This window comes from Gopherus flavomarginatus, chromosome 3, assembly GCF_025201925.1.
Source record: "Gopherus flavomarginatus isolate rGopFla2 chromosome 3, rGopFla2.mat.asm, whole genome shotgun sequence".
NCBI classification, from domain to species: domain Eukaryota; kingdom Metazoa; phylum Chordata; order Testudines; family Testudinidae; genus Gopherus; species Gopherus flavomarginatus.
Window position 1 is genome coordinate 212,921,295 of NC_066619.1, and position 21,160 is coordinate 212,942,454.

Consider the following 21,160-nt stretch of genomic DNA (forward strand, 5'->3'; position numbering starts at 1 on the left):
TCCGATGTTATAGGGGACCACGCATGGCAGAAGCGGGCAAGCAGTTCATGAAACACAGGGAAAGATCCTGTAACTGGCTTGGTACGCTGTCCTCAAGCGCACCTTCAAAACCCTTGCTTGTTGCCGGGTTGCAGCTTGCCCTGGCCCTGGCCTTGGCTAGGTGTGTTGTTCCGCCTCCGTCTGTTGTCTCTGCCTCTCCTATGATACAGCTCCTGCCTACGGCGGGGCTGGTATCGTCTTTGCTAAGGCGGCTGGGGCTTGAAAGGCTTTCTCTGAGCCACCAGGGTGTGCATTCCCAACAACTTGAGGGTTGTCCGGGAGTCTTTGAGGCTATGCAGCCTGGCATCCGTTTGGCCCGAAAAGAGACCAGACCCTTCGAAGGGGAGGTCCTGAAGGGTATTCTGGACCTCTGGCGGAAGGCCTGAAGCCTGCAGCCATGCCGAGCGTCTCATCACCACTCCTGAGGCGATTGTTCTGGCTGCTGCATCCGCCGCATGAACAGAGGCCTGCAGAGAGGTCTTGGCTACCATCTGTCCTTCATCCACGAGGGCCACAAACTCAGGCTGAGAGCCCTGGGGCAAGTAGCCTTTAAATTTGGAAACTGCTGTCCAGGATTTAAAACTGTGTCTGTTCAGGATTGCCTGCTTGTTCGTGATCCTCAGCTGGAGGCCCCAGAAGAATAGACCTTCCTGCCAAATGGGTCTAGATATTTAGACTCCTTGGCCTTAGGAGCTGGGGCTTGCTGATCATGTTGTTCCCGTTCATTGACCACTGAGATGACTGGCGAACAGGGGGCCGGGTGACAAAAGAGAAAGTCGTATCCCTTGGAAGGGGCAAAGTACTTCTGCTCTACGCTTTTTGCTGTTGACGCACTAGAGGCTGGGGTTTGCCAGACCATCTTGTAGTTGGACTGGATCATCTTTCTGAGCGGAATGCAATTCTGGAGGGGCCCTCGGGGCTTAAGATGTCCACCACAGGATCCTCCTGCTCTACTGCTTCCTCCACTTGTAGGCCCAAGTTCTGGGCAACCCTGCGGAGCAGCACCTGGTGCGCTCTGTGGTCAATCGGAGGAGGCCCCGACACCGCGGTGCCAGCCACAGCTTCATCTGGGGATGATGAAGAGGTGAGGGCCTTCTGCATCTCGTCTTCCAGCCCTTCTTGTCCTTCCCTTGCATGCTGGAGGCTCCTCTGGGTCCTGCCTGCAGACTGCCTCCAGGAAAGCACTGGGCTTGGTGCCGCTTCCGCTCTCCTGTTCCAGAGAAGCACCTGGTGGCCTGGATACCATGGCCTCCTTGGGCATTCGGAGGGGTGTCTGTGTGGGGATTAAGACCTATGCACCAAATAGCCAGATCTCGAGGCTCTGGAGGAGGGCCTCTGCTGTTGGTGATAGCCCCATGGTGTCCTAAAGGGCCACTGCCCTGGCAGGCCCCATTGGTTTTTGGGGATCCCTGCTTGCTGATGCCCTGCGGGAATAGCTAGAGCGGTCTGAGTCCGCCTCGGATTTCGAGGACGCCGACCTGGAAGGCCAAGGCAGTGCCGTAGAATGGTTCCTTGCCGACCAGGACCGGTACCGGGATCATTGGCTTCTGCTCGGGCCTGGGGACTTCGATATTGTGTCGCCTCGGAGCCAGCCCGGCAGTGGCGCTGGGGAGTGGTGCCGAGGGCAGATCCCAGCCAGGTCAGGGGCAACTGTGAATCTGCAGTGGCCGAGCTCGACCGGGACCAAGGCTGGGAGCAGTGCTGGGGTGGTGACCTTGATTGGCGCACCATTGCCGGCTTGCCTCTTGATGACACTCTAGGAGACGGTGCCAGAGGCTTCTCTTTGGCAAAGAGGGGGCTTGCTGCCAACAACTGGATGAGGTCCTTTGCCGCCTCAAACATGTCTAGTGTGGAGGACTGTTCTAGAGGCTCCTCCAGCCTTTCCTCCGCGCTCAAGGTGCTTAGCCTGGGGCTCAACGGGCTCTTTGGCGCCAGAGGCACCAGAGCCGGAGCATGTCCTGGGGCAGTGCTTCCCTTTTGAGTGCTTGTTTGCTTGGGCAGTGCCGGCTTCTTATGTGGGGAGCGCCTTCGGCTTGTAGGCTGGCCCTTCCACTGTGCCGGAGAGGTCGAACGGTGCTGGGGTTTTTCTTGCCGCCTCAGCGCAGCATGCTTGCAGTGCCCTACCGGTGCCAGATCACGAACTTATGCCAGGGCACTCTACACTGAGGACGTCGGCGCTGAGGCCAGATGGCCTGAGGCCACAGGTTGCAGCACAGCCTCCATGAGTAGCTGCATGAGGTGAAAGTCTCTTTCTTTCTTAGTCCTTGGCTGCCTTACAGATCTTGCAGCGTTCTGTCTGATGCGATTCCCCCCGGCAATGAAGACATGAGTCGTGCGGGGTCACTAATTAGCACAGGTTTGCAGCACATGGCACAAGCCTTAAAGCCTTGGGCTTGCGGCATGCCCTGCCGCCCACGGCTGGTGCTGGAGACAACTTCCAACACCTAAACAAAGAAAGCTTAACTATCTATTATTAAGAAGTGCTAACTACTAACTACTGATAACTATGCTAAGGGACACTCGCAAGCAAGAGATGGAGAGCTGTTCCCACGCCACCATGGACGGTAAGAAGGAAGTGAAGGGGGATCGGGTCAGCAGGGGTATATATGTACCAGCATGAGGTGCCACTCTGGCAGGGCTCCCCTGCCGCCCCGACAGGAGCTGCTAAGGGGAAAAGTTTTCGACGTCTGTACACGCGGTGCACGCACACTTAATGTGTAATGGATGTGAACAATCACTCGAAGAAGAACATAGTTTACTGAAAGGAAGGGTAAAAAATGTGTTGCTAAATATACTACACAGATGTGCAGGACAGGAGTCAAACAAAAAAAAGTGAGAACAACAAACATCAGCAGCAATGTGGGCGGAGATGGTTACAATAGTAAACTTAATTCCAAAAAGCAAGCACATACCATGAAAAGCCCTGCATCAGCTCAAATACAATATATCAGTCTAAAATTTGGCAATGGACAAAATAATGAAAGAGGTGCGTTTGTAAAATAGAGTAATAATCCCAAAATATTTTAAAGTTTTACTTACTGCATGCTTAAGTGTGCACATTTCATAGAGAACACAACCAAGAGCCCATATGTCACTAAACAAAGAGAACAGACCTGAAAAATTAGTTTTTACTCCAAAAATGCCAAATTATCTAAAACAGTGATCCTCAGACTGTGGTGTGTGAGCCACAAGTGGCTCTCTAATGCATCTCTTGAGACTCTTTGCAGCACAAAATATAAAAAGCATTGTGTGATTTAATTATTAACCAAATTAGAATGTTTTTACTATGTTATTAACCAATCAAGTTATCAATCTGCACTAAGTTATTAACTTTTTTGCTGTGAGAATATGTACATATATTATATAAATAAAACTAAATATTTCCCTTGTCATGCTGTTTAAATATGAATAGTACTATAGTAAATAAAACAACAAATTCACGCTACCATGGCTCTTTTGTGGGTAATGTTGATCCCAAATTTGGCTCCTGAACCACTGAGGTCTTAGTATCACTGCTCTAGCAGTATGTTCTTGAAACCAAGAGACAGAAATTAAGCATTTGTGAATTTTGCAAGATGTACTAGCTTCCTATCTATTTTAAAAACAAACATGTCTCTTCCAAACAAAGACAGCACCAGCTATTTCGGCTCCAGACTCTCTTTATGTGGGAATCAATACCACACTTATCACCTTGATATCTGATTTAGATAAACTGGATAAGTGAATGGTGGGAGAAATCTTTTTTTAAGAGATGCAAGTACCGAAGATTTTATCCTACACAATTGGAAATTTCTGAAGTTTTTAAATATTTTTGAAGTGTTGTGGGCTTCTCTTTTCTTTTTTTTTTTTAATTTCAGTTATTTAGACAGTTTTAGTACTATTAACCCTGTCCTCACTTCTTGTGGATGGCAGTCTGGCTGGGACATGACTGGTTATATCTCAGCCTGGAGTGAAGCTGCTGCACATAGCTGATCAGAACTAAGTCCCAGTTGTCATGCTGGGAGTATTCTACAGGGTGGGGGGTGAGTGGGAGGGAGGAGGAGGGAGGGAAGAAACTCAATCATATTGCTCCTCTCAAAAAACAATCAGGATTAATAGATAAAGTTCCTCCACCTCCCTACCTGCCTAAGAAGCTTTGGATTGGCATAGATTCCAACAGAAAGAGAGTCTGGCTAATGCTCACAAGAAGAGGTTGGAGAAGATGGGACCAGCTATTGCTTCTAACAGTGGTGGCATGAGAAAATGGCCTCTACGGAATAAGATAGCACTACATTGGACCCAATCTGGTAATTAGCAGTGAGCTACAGCACAGACCCTCATATGTTTAATGAAGTCAGTTATTGTGCTTGCGCATTCACTCAATAGATTTTTCCAACCCATCTAGTAAAGTGCACAGCATGCTGGAGATCAAGACTGAAGTCTTTACTATTGCATGGACGGAATAGCTCTACATTTCTAAACAAAATAAATCAGAATGAAAAAAGTCAATTATTAAGTAAAATGTTTTACAGTACCTTTTATTGTTGTAAGGTTTGTTCCGACAGATTTCAGGTGACAAATAGTACGGTGTTCCTATGCAAGTGCGAGCCAGCTCTACAGTACTAGAATAAAAAAAGAAAATTAAAGATGAACGTTAACGAACTTAAAAAAGTTACATAGTCATGTAGCATCCATTTTTGCTAGATCGAGCTACTCATATTAAATGTATATAGAGCAGCAATGAATGAGTGTTACCTGTTAAGAACTCTAGCTATTCCAAAGTCTCCCAGTTGTATTGTTCCATCTTTGGTTAAAAATATATTCTAAATACAGGAGGAGGAGGGGGGAAAAGTCAGTTACAACTCAAGTGCAAGAACAAAAGTATTTCATTGTACAAAAAAGTTACAAATGGAAATGTAAAAAACAAAACTGACATTTTTGCCTATTACTTGACTGGGGGTGTGTGTGTGTAGGTGGTTTGAACGGATGCCTAATATTAAGCATCTGCTTCACTGTATCACCAAAGAGAATCAAGACATTTCAGTTCTATCTACTGTATTCTCCAAATACAACCATGTTGGGGGATAAACAAATGTGTTTTAGACCTTGTCTACACTGACATGCTAAATCAGCGTCACTGCAATCAATGCAGCAGTGTCAGTTTAGCAGGTCTGAGGCAAATGCAGTAGGTTGATGGCAGAGGCTCTCCTGCTGACTTCAGTACTCTAACTCCCTGAGAGGTGGAAACTAAGTCAGAGGGAAAGCATCTCGTGCTGACAAAGCATAGTGTAGACACTGAGGTGATTTTTTCCACACCCCTGAGCAATATAAATTGACTTAAGTGGCAGCGTAGACCAGGCCTGTCTTTTCAGGACCAATATTTTCATCCCTGTAATGCTTTCCTTTCTCTGTCTGTTCTGTTCTTGTAAGCAGGTACTTCTAGAAATATACAGGTATTCTGCTCTGAAAGATTCATAAAGCAGGAACCTGATAAAATTTCAGCATTTAGCAGCATAAACTGCAGAGAGCAGGGAGAAACAATAAAATATACATGCATATTGTGTTGGTGGTGGTTTGGTAACCCATAGTAGACTAGACTTTAAAGATGTTTCAGTCTTCATTTTGTAGAGCCTACATACCTAACATTTATTTAAAAAACTGCATTAACATCCCATCTATACAAATAGAAGCCATGTAGTAACTGTGTCCCATTGCAGCTGTATTGGTAGCGCAGAAGAACCCACACAATCCAAGCATGAAAGGCTTCCTCACAGCTCTTTTTCTTGATTGTAAAAAATGTCATAAATAACTCAAAGCTAAAATCCAGTCCCAAAAATCTTCACTGAGCAGGTGCTACTGGTTGTTATCTTAGTATTTGTCAGTAGTATTTAATATAAAATTCCAGAAGGAAGTTATTTAACTAGGGATTTAGCCAAATTGTACTTCACTACCACAGGAATGTTTTGTATATTTATATTTAAAAATAAATGGAACACAGGTAGCCTGTGTCCCATTTAGGTGGCATTCTGCTTGTGTTCACTTGAGCAGCACATCTTGTGCAGCAGACAACAGGGTCTGATTGAAGGCCCACTGAAGTCAATGGGAGTTGGGTATTATACATAAGACCAGGTTATTTCCCCTACCCGGTTGGGAAATAGCAATCAATCAATCAAAATAAAGTAAAATAACTCTACTGTAGTTCAACTTGAAGATAACATCCAGCGTACCTGTGACTTTATATCTCGATGCAAAATTTTTCTGTCATGTACATGTTTTAGTGCTAAACAAATCTGTACAAACCAATCCATGATCTAAAAGTAACAGAGAAAGGTAGAGTTAGTGTCCTATTTTTATTTATACACCTACATGCAGTTTTCAAGTCTGTTAAAAATAAAACAAGGATTAACCTTATTCAAGTTCTACTGACCTCACCTGTTTACTATCTTTAAAAGTTATGATAAAACTGTGTGTATGCATATAATTGGGTTATAATTTTTTTAGAACATGGCTTTTGATCTTTAAAATTCTATTTCTTTGTGGGAATACCTCTCGGTTACAGCAACACAGCATCTCAACGGCAGACCAAAATAAGAGTGTCTTCTTGTAGTCCATTAAGAAATTAAACATAAAAAAGGCTAAAGCTCTCTTACTAGCATCTATACTTTTATCAATTTTATACTATGCTACTCTTCACTTTCATATAAAAAGAAATCTGATCTTAATTACAGAAATGACAAAACAGTATAAAATTACGAGACTTTTGCTTGCTTGGAATCACTTAGTTTGATAGTTCTCATTTCATGGCTTTTCCGATTTTAACAAAAAAGGTAAACTTTTCCATCCTTAAAAAAAATTAAAAGTATAGTAGTTAAGCACTTCATCTTTTCAAATTACCAATATACATAGACATCAGTATTGTGCTATAATTCTATTAACACTTCCACCTCCACATTTAGCATCTCTCCTAGTAGTAGTCCTAATTAACTGGTAAGGATTTAGAAGATAAGTTTAAAAAAGTGTTTTTCTGATGTGATTTTCTTGTTCATCTCTGCCTCTCTCTATACTGCGAGCAAAAGCCCAATGTATTCTCAATCCCTGCCAGCCAAGAGTATTGCCAGATTCTATTCTCTGCTTATTTGTAGCATAAAGACAAAATCCTCAGAGACTTCACAACTCCTTGACTAATATCCCAGCGTATGACCACATGAAGAAAAAGATCCCATATACACATTTCCAAGACCGAGATTTTCCCTTTTGAAGAACTTTTGAGTTAATGGAATTAATATGATGTAAATCTTCAAGTTTCGTATCCTTGATTTCATTAAAGTAACAAAAAGCATATCAGAAGCCCAACATCAAACCAGTGAAAGAAAAGGAAAAAAGAAAATCCAATAGGTTTAATGTTTGATTCACCTAGAACAGTGGTCCCCAACCTTTTTGTGACCAGTAGCACATTCATGTTTTCACAAGAGTGTGGCGGGCATCAATAATTTTTCAAGGCTTATTAAATAATACAAAAAAATCATACTTAATATTACATCAATATATTAAACCATAAGATAAAAAGAGTAATTTTATATGTAAAAAGGTATTAATTAAATTATTCGGCAATTACTCTCTCACTTTTTCATGTGAATTTGCTCTTTTTTATCTATCTGTAAGAAAAATCAAGGAGTTCTTACAACATAAATATCAAACAGTTTTCATCTTATTTATTTTTAAAAAGTCAAACACTGTTGAACTGCAGGTCCAAATATATTTATTATTCTTACTTTAACACAGAATGAAGCCTGCAGCCCGGGAGTTCTGTCCCCAGCAGGGGCAGGGTGGCGGCTTCTCTCTGGCTTTGAAGCCGAAGAGAAGCTGCGGCTGCGGCCCCTGCCGGGGACAGAGAACACCAGTGCCTGCAGCCCCAGAGAAGCCGCAGCCCCGCGCCTGCCAGGGACAGAGAATGCTGGCGCCCGCAGCCTGCAGTCCTGGAGTTCTCTGTCCCTGGCAAGCACAGGGCTCCGGTTTTTCTTCCATGCTGGGCACTGGGCAGGCCCCGTGCCTGCCAGGGACCGAGAACACTGGTGCCCGCAGCCTGCAGCTCCGGAGTTCTCTGTCCCCAACAGGGGCAAGATCACGGCTTCTCTCCGGCTTTGAAGCTGGAGAGAAGTCGCAGCCCTGTGCCTGCCACGGGCAGAGAACACTAGCACCTGCAGCCTGCAGCCCCAGAGTTCTCTGTCCCCAACAGGTGCGGGGCCGAGGCTTCTCTCCTCTGCTGGGCACTAGGTGGGCACACATAAATGACCTGGCGGGCGAGATGGCACCCACGGGCATCACGTTGGGGACCACTGACCTAGAATGTCTCCTTTATTGTAGTTCCATTAATAAATCTGGTCTATGTTTCAAGTAGTATGAAGTTCTTAGCACTTTATAGCTATAACAATCAGGCTTTTATCTATATTAAAATAACCATATTCACCAAGCTGATCCAAAACTACACCTCTACCCCAATATAATGCAACCTGATATAACGTGAATTTGGATATAAAGCGGTAAAGCAGCGCTCCAGGGGGGTGGGGCTGTGCACTCTGGCAGATCAAAGCAAGTTCGATATAACACAGTTTCATTTATAAAGTGATAAGATTTTTTGGCTCCCTAGGACAGCGTTATATTGGGGCAGAGGTGTACTCAATTTAAGTGTTCTTCTGCTCAGAAACTGTAGAATGTAAATTACAGCCCAAAATTCCCCCTACCTGATCTTCTGAGAACAAGATGCCTTTCTGAGCATTTATTCGTCTAAATAGGTCCCCTCCTTCGCAGTAATCCATCACTATATAGAGAGAGCCATTTTCTATAAAAACAAGAGATACTTCAATACTTCATGACAAATACTGATGCAAAAGTTTTCTGAAAATCTTAACATTTTTTTTACATCATAGCAAAGACACAGTAAGTTCAAAGACTAAATCTACAAGTGAAGAAACAGTTATAAATTATTTATTTGCCAAGCTTCAGGCAAACTGCTTATATTGCAGTTTCCATTGTTGGCACTGATGATTCAGTAAGTGGCATTCTTCACTCCATATCACATAAACCAACACTTCAATATGATGTTAGGGGCCACTGGGCCATCCCAGTGTGTCCTTCCATTTCAGTGATGGGTAGAACAACAACAACAAAAAAATTCACGTATGGAGATAATTCTTCAAAAAGCTCGAGACCTATGAAATGCAATGCTTTACAAACATTCACACCCTTCCCGAAAATTCCTTTCCAACCCCAAATATAGCGATCAGTTAAACCCTAAGCACGTGGGCAAGACTCACCAGCAAGGACACCCAGGAAAGAATTCTCTGCCCCACCCCATCTAACATCCCCAACTTGGTAGGCAGTCATACTGCAGAAAAGGATGTGGGGTAACAGAAGGATCACAATTCTGTGGCCGGGGGCTCCATGCACTGCCACCGTCCTGAACATAGGCTTTGCAACTCCCATTGGCCAGTAACTGGAACCAAGAGGAACTGTGGGAGTGGCGTCTGCAGGCAAAGGCAGTGCGCAGAGCTGCCTGGCCATGCCTACACCTAGGAGCTGAGGGAGGGATATGTCGCCACTTCTGGGGAGCCTCTTGAGGTAAACGCTATCCGGAGTCCTCACCCCTCCCGTGCCCCAACCTCTTGCCCAGCCCTGAGCCCCCTCCTACACCCAAACTCCTGCTGCTGCTGAAAAAGTGGGAGGCATGGTGGCCTGAGACTGCCCCAGCAGCAGCCGGTGTGGCTGGTCCAGCCGCTGTCTGAGCTGCTCAGGTGGCCCCTGGTCCAGCTACACCAGCCGCTGCAGAAGTCACGGAGGTCCCAGAAAGTCACAGAATCTGTGACTTCCATGACAAACTTGCAGCCTTATTCATAAGTGCCGTGCATTTTACCAGAGTGATAATTTAAGGAAAAACTGGTAAATCGGGTTACACTGTTCCTCTGGGAACAGGGGATCTGGGATTTCTGTGAATAGCCAGTGTTGGGCAGGACATAACGGGGAATGTATCCACGGGACTCAGGTGCATTTCTTGTAAACCTACAAGTCAAAGAAAGGGCTAGCATAGCCTGGAGGAGAGTGCTTGAGTAACTGACAGGATGGTTGTGTTACCAGGCCAACACAGGCAATATTCCCTCTTGCTAGAGGCAGGGGTAACAAGGTGATACTGTACTGGGTACCAGGAGATCTCTCAATGCGGTATTAACAGGAGGGCTGTGCATAAGAAATGGGAGGTAATTTTCCCACTCTGCTCAGCACTGATGAGGGCTCATCTGCAGTACTGTGTCTAGTTCCAGGTGCCACACTTTAAGAAGGATTGCACACACTGGAGAGAGTCAAGAGAAGACTGAGGAGAGGACCTGATTCCACAGTCTTCAGATATGCCAAGGTCTGTTACAAGGAAGACAGTGATGAACTGTTCTCCATGCCCACTGAAGGTAGGACAAGAAGCCATCAGCTTAAATCTGCACAAAGGGAGATTTAGGTCAAATATTACGAACCCCCCCCCACTAACTACAAGGACAGTTAAGCACTAGAAAAGACTTCCTAAGGAGGCTGTGGAATTCCCGTAATTGGAGGTTTTTAAGAACAGGTTAGAACATCTGTCGGGGATGATGTAAGTATACTTGGTCCTGTCACAACACAGCTGGACTAGATGACTTCTTAAGGTCCCTTCCAGCCCTATGTTTCAATGAAGTTATTGTTGCATGGAATTGTACTTGTAACAGTTACAAAATAAATGAATATAGAAAGTAAAACAATCACAAGGAATGTCTGATTATTCTGTTTAAATCATGGGGAACCCCAGATGTGCACATAGGTTACGTTCATATTTTCAGCTGCTTTCAAACACTGTTTCACAATAGCATGTTTGACTCCTTATCTGGTCTGCTTATTCTTGTGATACCCACTGTGGCAGTGCTCTAAAACAGCTTATCACCAACACCTTCAATCTTTTCAAGCCAGTTGATATTTACAGGTCTTCCCTGAGGATCCTTGATTTTGAAAGTAATTCCCATCCCCAAATCAAAAGTCATCAGGGCAAGCTACACACTTCATGCACCTTTCAAGCTCTGTGGTGATGGTATGAGGTAGCTTACTGTCCTGGATTTCTTGTAGGCAGAGGTCAGTTAGCTGGGTCAGTCATATTTGACTTTAGTTTGAGTATAGGCATGTAGAGCTTAGGATAGACATACATATTGGAAGAAAAAAAATCTGGTTGGACCTTCCCAGCAGGAACAAGAACTCATGGACTTTTCACTTACATTAAACCTCATCCAAAAAAAATGTTTAGACATGTAAAGGGAAGGAGCATATGAAACAAACATATAGTAGGTGGTGGTGTTATGGTTTGGTTATTTTTTGGAAACAGTGGCTTACAAAAATTACAGACCAGAAGGAACTGAGACTGTTAAGGAGATGAGGGGAAAATATTAGGAAGATTTGTTTTTCAAATCACATGTAATTTAAAAAAAAATGCATAGATCACCACTTGTATTTTAATATTACTGTACATTCACTAGTTCAGGTTCCAATAAGTAGTTTTGAATCTTACCTTCAAATGATTCCCGATACAGGACAATATTTGGATGTTTCATGTTTGCCAACACAGCAACTTCTCGTCTTGATTCTTCTCTCTCTTTATTGGACATCTTAAAAAAGAAAAAATAAATAAAAACAACAACAGACACTGTTTTTGAGAGTAGGATTACAAAAAACAAAAACATACTGATATACCTCTACCCCACTATAACGCAGTCGTGGGGAGCCAAAAATCCCTACCGTGTTATAGCTGAAACCTCGTTATATCAGGGTAGCAGCAGCAGAGCTCCACCAGGATTTAAAGGGCCTGGAGATCCCCACAGCAGCCGGAGCCCTGGGCCCTTTAAATTGCCGGTGAGCCCCTCTGCCGCAGCCCCGGGCTAGTGGTGGCAGAGCTCCAGCGGGATTTAAAGGGCCCGGGGCTCCCCGCAGCAGCCGGAGCCCCGGCCCCTTTAAAGCACAGTCCGAGCCCTGCTGCCATAGCCCCGAGGTAGCGTTAGCAGGATTCCGGTGGTGATTTAAAGGGCCCGGGGCTCCCTGCAGCGGCTCGTGTTATATCGGGTTGCGTTATAGCAGGGTAGAGGTGTACTTAATAATATCACTCACCTTACAGATGTTTATCTCCTTAATAACATACTGTCTGCTGTTTTCTTTAGCTTTGACCAGAATTGCTTTTCCAAAGGATCCTTCGCCAATCTTCTGCACCTTAATATATTTCTCCATGGTTCTTTTTCTAAGGCATCCTTACACAAGGGCTGGGCAAAAAACAGAGCATATTCTGTTAACTGAATAATAAAGTTTAGTGTCTGCCAGCTCAAGTTATGCATTTCACTTTAGTTTCTAATCTATTTGTCTCTTCAATTCCATAAAAAACTTGATTTCTCCTCTGCAAGTCAGTGAACCCAAATCTCAACTTCTCACTCACACCGCTTGAATGGTCTAGAAAGGGGGCTATATTGCCATACACGGTTCAGCTCTTTCATCTTGATGAAATGCAGGTAGACAGTCAGAAAACAACAAATAAAGTGAGTCCGTTCAGTCTCCAAGTAGAGTCAGTATTTAGTGCCATATTTTTTGCTTCAGCTAGAAGGCAAGCATCACTTAGATCTACAGCACTTAGCTTCCTTTACCATTCCCTTAATATTATTGAGGAAGACCACTTCAGGAAGAGAGTGGGAATACTTAAATACATTTTATTAAAAAAGCACAAGAATACCTATGCTGGAAATTAGACAAAATTATTTAGCTATAAACTGGCACCGGGACTTGAAGTTTAGCCTGTCTTCACTTCCATAAAAACCTTCCAGAAGACTTATGTGAAGTTTTTAATCACTTATCCTCCTTAAAGAGACAGGTGACATTTATGTACTTTTCAAATCTTCACCACTTTGTTATATAGTCATCTTACAGTCTCCTTGTGCAATATGTGTTTGCACTGTATTATCTGTCTATTGGATAGCAAACTCCTTTCAGACCATGACTGGATTTTCCTCCATCAACACTCAGACAAAAAACATGTTAAACATACTTTTAATGCAGGGGTAAGCAACCTATGGCACGAGTGCCGAAGGTGGCACACAAGTCGATTTTCAGTGGCACTCACACTGCCCAGGTCCTGGTCACCAGTTCAGGGGGGTGGGGGGGCTCTGCATTTTAATTTAAATTTTAAATGAAGCTTCTTAAGCGTTTTTAAAACTTTATTTACTTTACATACAACAATTGTTTAGTTATACATTATAGACTTCTAGAAAGAGACCTTCTAAAAACGTTAAAATGTATTACCGGCATGTGGAACCTTAACTCAGAGTGAATAAATGAATACTCAGCACACCACTTCTGAAAGGTTGCTGACCCCTTTTTTAATATATACTTTTGTATATGTGGAAAAGTGAAGCCCTCAAAAAAGTTTGGAAGTAGAAAAGTTGAGATTGTCTACAAATTCTCAATTCTGCTTCCTATGAATACATGCATTACAACATACTCTTCTATTATTTCCCACAGAGCTGCCTGGTTCAGTATATAAGCTGGGTGCCATGTAACACATGATTATTTTCAGTGTTCGCAGAATATAGCCCTGCTTTCTTCACTGCACACTCCTGCTTCACTACCCTTATTGTCCACTCTGTGGAGGACTCAGCTGTGCACTTAGTAACACCACAATAAACGCAAACTGATTTCGGCCAAAATTAAGGCACAGATCCACAGGACCCAGGTCTAATTCACTATGTAACCCTATCTTACTCACTGTGCAAATCAAAGAGTTAATGACAAGTGTCTTCTATTACCAGTTTATGGAAAACATTCTAACACAAGTTTCTTATATATATATTGTTTCATCAATAAAATATAGTGACTTTACATTTTTAATTTCAAGACTGAAGATGAAATCCTGGCTTCACTGAAGTCAATGGTAATTTTATTTTTACTTCAGAGTTCAACAAAGGCCTCCATTATGACTAAATCTTTGAGAAAAGAGAAATGTACACATAGCAAGTGACAGTCCCACCCTAAGTCTTTTACCAAGTTCACCTAGAACTTGTACATTAACAGTATTCAAGACAAAGAGTGAAAAGCTGGTGTGTTAGAATCCATGTTTTTTTAAATCAAAATAGTACTTACCACTGTTCATCAGCAGATCTTAATATGCTCTGCAAAAAAACATACCAGTAATTAGATAAATTTTTAAAGATGGGAAGAGAGATGTGTCAAGAGATTAAATAACTAACTCAAGGTCAAAAAGCAAATTAGTACTGGAGCTGGGAATAGAACTCAGGTCACCTGAACTCCAACTCCTATGCCCTACCTAATGCTACCTCACAAAAGATAAGATCAAATATTGGGACAAACAAATCTAACTTTTTTGTATCAGTCTTCAGAACTGCAGTACGTTAAAAAAAAGGCTTAATTTTTATATGTTTACTGTCTCTTGGTAATTCTATATCAAAATTTGCACAATTCACAAGTAAGGAAATAATCTAACTGCCAGGCCTGCACTCAACTTTAGGCTCCAACAGTTAGTTCTTGTTTTCTCTCTCACATAATCACCAGCAATCAAGACTTTGCACGCCACATTACGTATTTGCAAAAATCTACTGAGTTCTATAAGCATGACTTGGCTTTTACACTCTTCACTTACCATTATATATAAAGAGAAGGAGAACCCAGTTTTAAAGATTATCTTAGGCTGAGAAATGGAGACAGAAAGGAGACAGACCAAGTGTGGGCAAACCACAGTCCATGGGACAGAGCTGTTTTAATCTGGCCTACTCCCACCGGGGGCCGTACAACGCAGCTCAGCCCTGCTCCTGATGGGGCACTGGGGCAGAGGCCGCACCACGCGGCTCCCGGAACCTGCGGCGTGGTCCCGCACCAGCTCCTACGTGCTCTAGTGGGAGCTGCAGGGGTGGTGCCTGCAGATGGGGCAGGGTGCAGAACCGTCTGGCGGCACCTCCACATAGGCACCGGAGAAGGGACATGCCACTGCTTTCAGGAGCCACTTGAAGTAAGCGCCACTCAGAGCCTGCACCCTCCCAGCCTCTCTCCAGGCCCCAACCCCCTCTCCAAACCCTTGATCCCAGCCCGGAGCACTCTCTTGCACCCCAAACCTCTTATCCCCAGCCCCACCCAAGCCCATATCCCCTCCTGCATCCCAACGCCGCTTTTGTGAGCATTCATGGCCCACTATACAATTTCTATTCCCTGATGTGGCCCTCGGACCAAAAAGTTTGCCCACCCCAAGATAGACTAAAATAATTCAGAAGGGTAGGAAGAACATTTGATCAAACTCAAGCAGTCAGACAAACTAGCCAGAGTTACCAAAGTGAAGTAACTGAGATCTACCAACTGAGGGTATGTCTACACTACCAGCCGGATCAGCGAGCAGCAATCAATCCAGCAGGGGTCGATTTATCGCATCAAATCTAGATGCAATAAAACAACCCTCGAGTGCTCTCCTGCTGATTCCTGTACTCCACTGCCATGAGAGGTGCAGGCGGAGTGGACGGGGGAGCAACAGCAGTCGACTCACGGTAGTGAAGACACCACAGCAAGTCGATCTAAGTACATCGATTTCAACTACGTTAGTCACATTGCTGAAGTTGTGTAACTTAGATGGATTCCCCCCACACATAGTGTAGACCAGGCCTAAGTGTGGTCATATTAAGAGAAAGGAGACACACCTAGGGCTGGGCAAGAGAAAAATGTATAACAGAAAGAGGAACCAGTTCAAACTCAGAATTTTCTTCTTAGGTACTACTTGCAGCAAAGAGTCTTTCTACCAACCCAGTATATTCAGATATTAGGAATGGCAATATACAAAAACCTGTAGGAGAACACTTCAACCTCCCTGGCCACACTATAGCAGACCTTAAGGTGGCCATCCTGCAGCAAAAAAACTTCAGGACCAGACTTCAAAGAGAAACTGCTGAGCTTCAGTTCATCTGCAAATTAGACACCATCAGCTCAGGATTAAACAAAGACTGTGAATGGCTTGCCAATTACAAAATCAGTTTCTCCTCCCTTGGTTTTCACACCTCAACTGCTAGAACAGGGCCTCATCGTCCCTGATTGAACTACCTCATTATCTCTAGCTTGCCTGCATATATACACCTGCCCCTGGAAATTTCCACTACATGCATCTGATGAAGTGGGTATTCACCCACTAAAGCTCATGCTCCAAAACGTCTGTTAGTCTATAAGGTGCCACAGGATTCTTTGCTGCTTTTACAGATCCAGACTAACACGGCTACCCCTCTGATACTCAACCCAGTATAGTACGGTAATTCCTCAACATTGTAGTTATGTTCCTGAAAAATGGGACTTTAAGTAAAACCATGTTAAGCGAAACCAGTTTCCCCATAAGAATTAATGTAAAGGTGGGGGGTTGGGTTCCAGGGCAGCTTCCTCTACTCTGCAAGCACCAGAGGCGGGGGGGGGGTCAACTTTCAGCCCGCCTACTCCCTTCCTTCCCTCAAGCCCCCACCCTTGACTGGCCTCTTCTCCCCCCTACCTCCTCCCCCTTTACTTTACTTGCTGCATCCTGGCCCCTCTCCTCTTTCTTTCCTCCCTTCTAAATGCTAAGCCAGCTGGTTGCTGCATGGGGCGTGGGGAGGCTCGCAGAGTCCTTGCTCCTCCCGCTCCCTTCTGCCTCCAACAGGCAGGAGGAGATGGGGGAAGGCGCTGATCTGCAGAGTCTCCAGGCCGGCGGGAGGCACTGGAGAGAGGGGGCCACAGGGAGGCCACCAGCTGCGGAGAAAGCAGGCAGCCGAACAGCATAAGAGTGGAGCATTGCACAACTTTAAATGAGTATGCTCCCTAATTGATCAGCAACGAAACAATGTTAAGCGGAACGACTAAGTGAGGCGTTACTGTACAGACAGAGATGATCTTCAACTGCAGTATTAAGTTCTCCATTTATTACTTTCTGTAGTTCATCATCTAAGTTTAACAAGCTCTGTTTTTAGTCAAGCTAATTTGGAGCTATTAGCTATACTTAAAGGTTATTCCTCGGAGCTATCCCAAAATGAGGTAAACTAACTTTTAGTGACTAAGAAGCTTTTGGGAGGAGAAGAGCTGAGGCTAAGCATAGCCCAACCAAATACAAGCACCAGAGTTTGGTCCTAATTAGATGCTTAGTTTCTTGCAGACATCATGGTAAATGGGTGTCTTAAAAAGGGATCTGAACCGGGGAGAGTGACGGCTTTGCCGATCTGTACAGGAAAGACATCAGGGTGCACAAAAGGCAGGATGGAAACTAGAGCTGAGGAACAAAGTTAATTATGGGCGAGGAGGTCAGAGATAGCACTGCGGCTGGCACCACGGCTAAGTGGAGGGCAAACAGAGATGGAAACAAACACGAGTGGGGAGGGGCCAGGCCACGCCAAACAGAGCTACTCCCCAAGGGGCCCTCGCAGGTCAGGGCTGCAGGTGAAGGCCTAAGACCCAGAAGACAGAACCTGACTCCGGTGCCCGTGAGTTACACTTGTCTCCAGCAGCCCACAGGCAGCCGACGTGATGTGAGGAGCCGGCAGCTGTGACCAACGGACCAAGGGCCGCCGCCCTCATAAAGGCAGTGAGCCCCAGAGCCGCCCTCTCCCCCAGAGCTACGAATTAACGGCCCGCCCCCGGACCGGCTCCCGCTGCCCGCGGGACCAGCCTCACACACCCGCCCCGCCTGCTTCGATCAGCAGCGCCCACAGCTGCACCGCAGAGACCGGAGACCCCCCACCCCAGAGGCGGACAGGCGCTGCAACGGCCAAACCCCGCTCCTGGCTTGGCAAGGGAGACGAGCTGCTCCCTAGAAGCCGGCTCCGACAACCGCCGCGCCCCCTTCTCAACTCACCTTCCCCTGCTACTACCGCAGCAGCAGTCACGGCGCTCTTCGCTCAACCCAACTTAGCTACAGACCCACCTCAAACCGGAATGGGTGAGCGCCTCCCAACGCCGGCTCCCATTGGATGATACGAGCCAAGCATGTTCGGCTGCGCCTCTCAGGGAGCGGGACAGCGATTGTGACTTCACCGTGGTAACGAGGAGAAAAGCAGCACGTGACAGCAAAGAGCCGAGCGAGGCAGGTTCCACGCGCCCAGGGGCGGGGCAAGTCGGGCCCCGGGGCTAGGTGATTGATGGAGGAGGGTATTTGCATAGCTGTGCTGTATCAGTGTCTGTGAATGGCCGGCGAGTCCATTTAAGGTTGCCAACCTTCCAGGATTGGCCTGGAGTTTCTCAAAATCTGCATCCATCTCCCAGTGACTATTGAAAGCAATCTGGGAGATTTTAATAGGATATTTTAAGAAAATTACATTACTTCATCTAGGAAAAAAATCTTCCTGAATAGCTTCAGAGTTTGCAACCCTATGTAGTGTATGCATACTTGTGCCTCAGAGTATGTGTGTGCATGCACACATCTCTGTATGTATCTGTTCACATGTTCGTGAATGAGCATGTGTCTGCATGCATTCCCATACATGCAGATGTGTGCCTTTGAATGGACATCTGTGCATGGCATCTGTCTACATGCATATAAGGACGTAATGCTATCTGTCTCTGTGTATATGGCTATGTCTGCATGACCATATATATACACGTCTTTTTCCATGCTTGTTTGAGTGGCCACCCATGTTTCTGTGCTTGTGCCTAAATTTTCACATATGACATGGCTGTGTATCTGTGTCTGTAATCCCATGCATATGAATCCCTAGTGTTGGATGCCTTTAAGTATAGGACTGGTGCATGTATATGTATGTTCCTGTATATGTATGCAGTCAACTGCTTGCTGTGTTACATTATTGTCAGCATATAAAGAGGTTGTTGTATATGGGCTTATGCACGCAAACGTGTGTGTTAATGCATCTGAGTATAAACAGGGATGCATGGTGAGTTGTACTTACGTGTGTGCGCATGAGCTTCTGAGCAGTACTGAATGTAGTATAAATACATTTTATTTTAAACTAAGCATATCCAGCGATCTAAAAGACAGAGTAAGATACACATCCACACGTAAAATCCACAATGTATCTGGTACTATAGGTATGAGTGTTAACCCCAATATCAAAGAACATTTTGTACCTATTGATAAAATACATAAGGAAAGGGCAAAGGGCTAATGGGAATAAAATAATTATTTATGTTTAAGAAAAAAGAAAACCTTCAAAAACTGTCATTAATAGTTTATATTTTACAAGACAAAAAGCCTGGCAGTTGATGTTATCTCAAGCTGCTGCTATGTCACTTTCCAGACTGTTACACACTAGCTCTTTTCTCTTTACAGCACCCACAATGGTCCAAATAAAGTCTCAGCAAAACTCCCACAAGTTCCCCAACCTGGCCTAAAAACCATTTGAGATGGAGCTCATTCTATTCCTTTGTGCCTGCTGGCGAGATGATTTAGGAGGAGGATGGGGTTTGGGCTACTTAGATTTTTAATCTACTAACAATTATCGTCATCTAAAAGACAACTGCTTTAATATTCATTATCTCCTTTTTTCATGGAATCTTATTCTATTCTTTTCCTTTAATCGCTAGCTAACTTGTTCATACCTCTACTTCTTTTAAGGTACTTCTGTAGTGATATACTGACAGGTCTCATTATTCTAAATGATGGAAAAAGGAATAACTCCCAATAAGTCTACAAACTTATTTGCTCTCATCAGCTTTTGTATTTTTACCTTTCTCCTTAAACTGCTCTTCAGCTTAATTGCCACCAGATGTCCCTTCCTCTCTGTCAGTCTTACGCTTCCCATTTCTCTCAATGAACTGCCTCAGGAATGGAGTGGAGTTCCAAAGCCCAAGATGACAAGCACTGACAGCTGGTCACTGGGAGAAGGTATACAAACCCCAAAGTAGCCAGGAAAGGGTTGTTACTATGGGCTCAATCAGCCCCATCCTGCAATGCCTGCAGTAGGTGTCAGGCTTGGCGGGGCTAGAGTGCAGGTCAGTTGGGAGGTTGGCTAGAGGGAAAATAAGTTACTCACCTTGTGCAGTAATGATAGTTCTTCAAGATGTGTCCCCCTATGGATGTTCCACTGTTGGTGTATATGCATCCCTGTGCTTCTGACTGGAGATCTTTGGTAGTATTGTCTGTTCAGCCTGCACATGTGCTCTCCCCTCCTCATGCTCTGCCTCAAGGCTACTTAGTGCTGCACAGGCGAACTGCCCTCAGTAGGTTCCTATCAAGAACTCCTGTTATAACAGTCTCTTGTGAGAAGGGTCACTGGAAGGTGACAGGGCTGAGGGGGAGAGAGAGAGTTGAAGTGGATCGAACACCCATTGGAGATAATCTCCAAAACACATCTGTCAGCTGTTATGTTTCCAGTTAAGGCAGAACAAAGCAAGGTAGCATCCAAAGGGATGCAATCGGTTGGGAAGTGCAGCTGATGTCAAAGGCCTCAACCAGGATGTCAAAATCGATGTTCTGAAGCCGCAGATTATGATGATGAAAACTGAAGGTCTAATGGTTTGTACCTCTAGAATTTGGATTTCTTTCTTTGTGGCTCATAGTAGCATTGTGGTGGGACCTGTGGTGTATGCAGTCTGTGAGAAGACTGAGGACTAAATTTTCTCTTTTGTCTGCACATACAGATCCCCAGTGACCAAAGTGTGGCTCTGGAGTCCTTAAATGTGTGGAGTGACATGCTGGTCTTCTCAGAAAACAATATAAAGCCTTAGAAGGGGAGGTCTTTGACAGCTGGTTGCACCTCCTTTGGGAAGCCTGAAAGATGCAACCACAAAGCTCACCACTCACAACCACTGTTGAGATGGACCAGGCCACTGTGTCAAGCACTATCTGGAGTGCTGTTTTGTCCAACTGCCCCTTGTTGATAATGACTCGAAATTGTTCCCATGGTGATCCCAGGAGATGATTAATAAAGACATTAAGTTTGTTATAGTTCATGTAATCATATTTTGCTTTTAAGGCTTGGTAGTTTGCAATTCTAAATTGCAGAGTAGCAGAAGAGTAAGCCATTTGTCCAAATAAGTCAAGGCACTTCCAATCCCTGTCATAAGGGATGGACTTAAAATGATGTTGCTGGCCCCAGGAGTTCACTGCATCTGTCACAATGGAATTAGGTAGAGGGTGTCCTCT

The 21,160-nt window shown here is 44.6% G+C and overlaps 1 protein-coding gene across 5 annotated transcripts in view; it reads right to left on the reverse strand.

Moving 5' to 3' along the window:
• The window catches only part of NEK1 (NIMA related kinase 1), a 127,098-nt gene extending 106,752 nt beyond the window's left edge, over positions 1-20,346 (reverse strand). The window contains exons 1-10 of one of the 5 annotated variants that reach the window (XM_050946174.1): positions 20,049-20,335; positions 17,918-18,341; positions 14,197-14,225; positions 12,184-12,332; positions 11,591-11,687; positions 8,760-8,857; positions 6,246-6,329; positions 4,774-4,841; positions 4,554-4,640; positions 3,079-3,133 (exon numbers count right to left, since the gene is read on the reverse strand). In XM_050946174.1, coding sequence (XP_050802131.1) covers positions 3,079-3,133; positions 4,554-4,640; positions 4,774-4,841; positions 6,246-6,329; positions 8,760-8,857; positions 11,591-11,687; positions 12,184-12,300 — 606 coding nt within the window. In that variant the 5' untranslated portion in view covers positions 12,301-12,332; positions 14,197-14,225; positions 17,918-18,341; positions 20,049-20,335. Of the gene's footprint in view, positions 1-3,078; positions 3,134-4,553; positions 4,641-4,773; positions 4,842-6,245; positions 6,330-8,759; positions 8,858-11,590; positions 11,688-12,183; positions 12,333-14,196; positions 14,226-17,917; positions 18,342-20,048 lie in introns of all 5 variants that reach the window. The other 4 variants (XM_050946172.1, XM_050946170.1, XM_050946173.1 and 1 more) reach the window with 4 other exon arrangements.
• Between the last annotated feature and the right edge of the window lie 814 nt (positions 20,347-21,160).